Source organism: Lotus japonicus, chromosome 4 (assembly GCF_012489685.1).
Source record: "Lotus japonicus ecotype B-129 chromosome 4, LjGifu_v1.2".
Taxonomy (NCBI): domain Eukaryota; kingdom Viridiplantae; phylum Streptophyta; class Magnoliopsida; order Fabales; family Fabaceae; genus Lotus; species Lotus japonicus.
In genome coordinates this window covers 64,580,994-64,587,287 of record NC_080044.1, presented here as the reverse complement: position 1 = coordinate 64,587,287, position 6,294 = coordinate 64,580,994, and the positions used below count along the sequence as shown (strand labels likewise).

At 34.8% G+C, this 6,294-nt stretch overlaps 1 protein-coding gene across 1 annotated transcript; it reads left to right on the top strand.

Moving 5' to 3' along the window:
- The first annotated feature begins 1,695 nt into the window (after positions 1 to 1,695).
- On the top strand, positions 1,696 to 3,902 carry LOC130711245 (36.4 kDa proline-rich protein). Its single transcript, XM_057560783.1, is given in 3 exon segments — positions 1,696 to 2,438; positions 2,440 to 2,468; positions 3,688 to 3,902. Coding segments are annotated over 3 exon segments (801 nt in total). The 5' UTR covers positions 1,696 to 1,769; the 3' UTR covers positions 3,791 to 3,902.
- Positions 3,903 to 6,294: the final 2,392 nt, after the last annotated feature.

Sequence of the window (6,294 nt, the reverse complement as noted above, 5' to 3'; positions counted from 1 at the left end):
GAAGGAACGATTGACGAAGAAAGAGGGTTGAAGAAGAATGAACCAACCTTTGAGCAGTGAAGCCATGAAACAGTTGAGCAGTGAATCGAACTCAATCGCTCTTCAAGAACTGATTCTGCGCTCGAAAACAAAAATCCGTGAGAGAAGAGAGTGAACGATCGGTGAGAGAAGAGAGTGGAGAAACAACGATCGGTTGCTAGATCTAGGGTTTCATGGTGAGAGTTGCAGAGAGATGAGAGGTGTGAGTCGTGAGAGAGGTAATTAGGAAAGGGATCTGAAATAAACGAGGGAAAATTAGAAAAAAATCCGCGAGTTAATTACGGGGTTTAGTAAAACCCCCCTTAACTTTAAAAAGTTAACGACATTTGCGGGGGTTTCGGAAACCCCCATTAAAAACCCCCCACTAAATGACAGTTTTTTTGTAGTGATTGTTTCTTCTATACATCATACTTTAATTAATCAAATATAATTAAGTAATTAGACCCAATTCTGATCTCCAATTAATGGTACTTTTTATGTTAACTAAAGTTAAGATTCGTGTCTTAGCTCAGCAACGTTGAAAAGTGAGAACTTTAATAAAATTATCATTATTTCTCTCTCATTTAATACAAGAAATGAAAAATAAAGAAGTAAATTATGTGGTACCCTGAATTTTTTTGGGTGTGGTACCCGTATTAAGTAAGTTAATAGATTATTATCATGTTATTTAAGGTAAATACTATATATATATATATATGTATATATAATATATATATAGGGTGTTCCAATAATTACACTGCTACTATTGGAACACCCTTCATAAAAAAACTCTTCCCCAATTGGTATGAAACCTCTTACTAGAGGTTCACTAGACGTCGCCTTTCTTTTATGTCTAAGAGATACTAGACATAACAATTTTATATATATATTTAGGTATTGTAGATCCGACCAAAAGTAAAATAAGAGGACAACTATCGGAGTAAAATGTGTATTAGAATCTTATGAATATCTTAAGTCTTACATGATAGTAACTCACAAAAAGTGAGTTAAATCATAAACTAAGAACTCCTTATTGGAGATGCTCTAAGGTGCTTTGTCAATAGTAACAAAAATATTGAATCTATATACAGAAAGCTTTGAAATATCTAAATCCTTGACCAATTTAGGTAATGTGACTTGCAAGTTGCAATCAGTCCAACAAATAACATGGACCACGCATGCTCATTATAAGATCACAAAAGTAGATTATCTATACTAATACTTCTTTAGTAACTTAAAGACAGGTTAAAAAAAGTACTTTTGGATATCTAAAAATCACTGTTGTTTCTTCTATACAGCATACTTTAATTAATCGAATTAAGTAATTAGACCCAAATTTGTTCCCCAAGTAATGGTACTTTTTCTGTTAAGTACTTTAGTCTTCAATTCCCTCAAATTTACACTTTACTCTAACAAGCACAGAAGGCCGAAGAAGCTATGATTTGTGCAGTATGCAGTAATATAATTAACCCCATCAGCACATTATTTTCTGGGTCGACATGATCTAAAATCTTGTTGTAAATACATTAAGAATTGATTCATCATGTACACTTGTAATTGTAAGGCTAATTTTGCCAGCTTGCAAAATTTGGCATTAGATTGTAGCTATAGCCCCATCTTCACGTGATGTTTTGTTTGCTTCTCCTCGTTACTATTCCTATATATCCCCTCTTCCACCCTTCACAATATTCTCACTACTACACTCTCTCATTCTTCACACTCTCTTTCTCACAAAGAGAGAAACCATAAGCATGGAGTCCTCAAAGATCCATGCTTACCTCTTCCTCTGCATGCTCTTCCTCTCCTCTGCCGCCCCCATTCTCGGTTGCGGCACCTGCGGTAAGCCCGTCCCAAAGAAACACAAGCCCAGCAAAAAGCCCGGCAAGCCCGTGAAGCCACCAGGCATAGTGCCTCCTATTGTGAAGCCACCAGGCATAGTGCCTCCTATTGTGAAACCACCAGTGATATTGCCTCCGGTTACAGTGCCTCCAGTTACAGTTCCTCCAATCACTGTCCCTCCGGTTGTGAAACCCACTCTTCCTCCGATTCCAGGTGTGACACCCATTCTTCCTCCGGTTCCGGTGCTGAACCCACCAAGCACTCCTACTCCTACTACTCCTGGTTCTGGTTCATGCCCACCACCAAAGTCTCCTCCTGGTGGCGGCGGTGGTTCGCAGGCGACATGTCCCATTGATACGTTGAAATTGGGGTCTTGTGTGGATCTGCTTGGCGGTTTGATTCACATTGGGTTGGGTGACCCAGCTGTGAACAAGTGCTGCCCTGTGCTTCAAGGGCTTGTGGAGGTTGAAGCTGCTGCATGTCTCTGCACCACTTTGAAGCTCAAGCTTCTGAATCTCAACATCTATGTGCCTCTAGCTCTTCAGCTCCTTGTTGCTTGTGGGAAGACTCCTCCTCCTGGCTACACCTGCTCCCTCTAAACCAGTTATAAGGTACTTCCCCCTCCTGACTAACACCCTCCATAAAACCCTACAATATATGTTTTGGTTAATTTACATTTTCAAAGAGAATGATTTGCACTCATTCACATAAGGGTATAGATGACGCTCAAAATGACAAAGAAAAAGATATGAAAATGAAATAATGAATGTGATATAATAGATGTGGTAAGAAGAAAGAGACACTAAAAAAATTAGGTGTTTAAACCGTATCTGCACCATTATAGTGTCCCAGTATTTTCAAAGACCTATTTCTTAAAATAATAAATAAAGAATCATTTTGTCATTCACTTCTTTGTTGTTAATTAACAAAATGAGATACACATAATTCTTTTTTATAAATATTATCAGTTTGCTTTTAACTATAGCATGTTTAAAAATTCATCTAAATTTTAAAAGCTAAAATTAATTATAAAGATAAATTTTTATGAGTAGCTTTTAAGTGTTAGAATTAATTCTTAAAATAATTAAGCTGATCAAATTTTGAATCCGCATTTAGAAATTGAAAACTTTAATGCTCAATCATTAAGTTATCTTCTCTTTCAAATTAAAAAGAAAAAAAAAAGTTCTTTTCACCATTGATTAAGTTTATATCTTTATCAAAGTGGTTAACAACATGCATGTTTATCTACCTTTATTTTTGTGCACGCAGTGGAAAAAGTTTCTAATTTTTCTTTAAAATCTACTACTTTGGAACGCTAATTGGGACTCCATGCATATTAATTAAGCTTATAGGCAAGAACATGAAGAATTTAATATAGTTTCAAAAGATTTGTGATTATCCGAAAACAATAACTTTTTTGTCTACTCAATTGGAAATTCTTAAATTAATTCGGGAATATTTGCTGATAAAAGCTACATATTACTTCTATATTATAACTTTCTCCATTTCAAAAAAAAAAATTATAACTTTCTCTAACTTTTTCCAAGAAAAAAATAGATGATGTATAAAATAATATAAGGTTTTGTAAATATTCTTTTTGCAACAGGAGAGGAGTTAATCACTGTTTTTACATTCTTCCTTTTACTTTCTTAATTTCTTGAAGCTGTTGCGATGATTATATAAATGTTGTCGGGGACACTAAGTACATCACATGGAACTATGGATGCGTGATTTAATATTTCGAATTGGAATCAGCAAATATCGTCCTGTTTTCTACCCGTGAACTTGAAGTATTTTGTCTGATTGTATGTCACGTTCTATTCTTTGCAGGTTAATGGATTCAAGAATATATGGTCCAAATCGACATGAGAGGATGTCAATTGAGCCAAGCCACTCTCTCTTTTTTTTTTTTTCTTCTTTTGATTGGAATTGATGTTGTTTGTTTCGCTATTAATTATTTGTAAAAGTACCATTTGTTTTTAATTGAGATTGTTTGCATGTATGTTTAATCCTAAGCAAGTAAAGTAGCTGCAAAGATTATTCTATGTGCCATTTTATTTTTTATATTTATGTGATTTGTGTCTTGTTGAATATCAGCTTCGTGTTCTATTGTTATTGCATGAGATTTGTTTTCAATATTATTGGGGATGTGTTCAATCTCGAATCTCTATGTAGAAAATTAAATAATGTTATGAACACATGAGGACATTGGAACACATATCATTGGAAGTCAGGGAAATCTAAAATAAGGATAAAATTTATTTTAAAATCATTTTAAATTTTAACTAATTCGAGAGTCATGTGATTCATTGTTAATGGATGATTTTGATTAGGGAAAAATGGAAAAAGAGAAAATGCACAAGTGATAAACCTATACCCGCCTTGTTTAGCAAAGAAGAGAAAATGGCATGGAGAGAGGAAATAAAATTATGAGACCTACTATATTTTCTTTCTCCATCAAAAGAAAAAAAGAGAATACCAATTAAGTTTTGCATTAGTAATTTTGACCCGCGTGACACAAATTAGGGTTCATATATGTCCTGGCATGTGGGTGTTCTCCTTCAATTTCACCTCTCACTCTCTCAGCCACATGCTTTCATTTCTCAATCCATCCCATCTAGGTTTGTCTCTATGCATCCTACATGCATGTGGATTGTCAAATTATTTAATATTCATGTTCTTCCTTCTTAAAATGATTCAAATTGTTTCAAGATCAACATTTTAAACATGTTTGAAAACTCATTTTTGAAAATTACAACGTATTGTCCATCATAGTTTTGATTTTGCCGTAATTTTCAAATGAGTTTCAAAATATTGGTTATATATAGAGAGAGAGATCGAGTCCAACATCTTAGACATAATAAACTGCGATGAACTGCTAAAATTATTGCCAAAACACAGTTAGATAGTCATGCATCAATACTTGAGTTCCTTCAACTAGAACAATCGATCCACCCGAATCTCGAGATTCTTCTAAATCTCACCCCTTTGATTCATCTCCTTCATCTTCACGTCCAACACCATATCCTTCTCCTTCAGCGTCTGTCGTCTGCTCTAATTTTTCTCTGTCTGCCCTCAGCCTCTCCAGCTTCTTCTTGATCGTGATCAGCTCCTCCGCAAAATTAGTTTAAGGTGAAGAAGAATGTGTTACCTTCTCTGGCAGAGGCGTGTCGCAAAATCAATGAGAGGTTTTAGGGTTCACCATAAAAACAAGAGGTTTTAGGTTTCATAAAAAAGAACTAGAAAGAATGAAACGTGATGTTTCATTTCAAGGTTGTAAATCCTATTTATCATTTAGCAGTGGTTGTTGGCCAAATCGCCGCAAAATTGCCTCTAAGTGGCCAAGAACCGCGGCTGCGTGTGAGAAATTTACAACGGTTGAAAAAGTCGTTGTTAAAACCACCTCAAAGAAACAATTTACAACGAGTTTAGTAGTATCGCCGCGGATTGTACAACTCAAAATGTTATTTTCCTTATAATAGATAAACTCTTCATAATAAGACTCTGACTCCAACCTTTCCTCGAATCATAATATATAGGTGCACCATAAACAAACAACTGTGATGGAAAGAAATTTTTATTAAGACAAAACAATTTAGAAAGTTTAAGAAATTAAAACTAAAGAACCAAAAGCAAATAATGAGCGATGCTCAAAATTCTCAGTGCATTTTTTCATTCATCCACATCCTTATTCGAACCCGGTACTTACTAATCACTAGACCAACTCAAGTCATTAATAACATCTTGAACATTAATTATTATAACTAAATTTTATTTTAGGGAAAAATTTAATGAAATTTTTTTTTAAACCCCTTCTTTTTGGAGGTCCTGGGTTGTAGGTCTGTTTGCACAGTTTCAGGGACGACCCTGCATATATATATATATATCTACAATTAATAATTTATACAACTCACATATATGTATATGATATGTATAAAATAAAATTGAAAAGCTCGGAGAAACCACGGCACCACTGTCCCCTCCTCCACCCTTGCTAATTAGGAAAAGGAGAGGCATAAGTGTTAAAATCTAACAAAGAGACTCTAACCCATCCTTCTAGAATAGTAGTAAAATAACAAATTTATAGTTAGCTTAAATCATAAAATAATCCTGATATAGTGAGAAGTGAGAAAATCATACCTAATGATAAGACTATACAATACTTGTAAATAAATAAATAAATAGTTCATTGAAGATTGATTGATGCTCTTAAGTTGGGACATGATGATAATATGACGCACATGATTCTCCACGCGCGGTGGGTGAAGAAACCCCGGTTTTGATATTCAGTGGGCTGCTTAGTTTTCCGCCTTTACATCCGACAATGTTTGTATGTAGCAAGCAGTGTGTTGTGTACTTGTGTTTGTGTAGTGGTACAAGTACAACAAAATTCACGGAAGGAAATAGTAGCAATCAACCAAGCAGTGTCCGAATCAG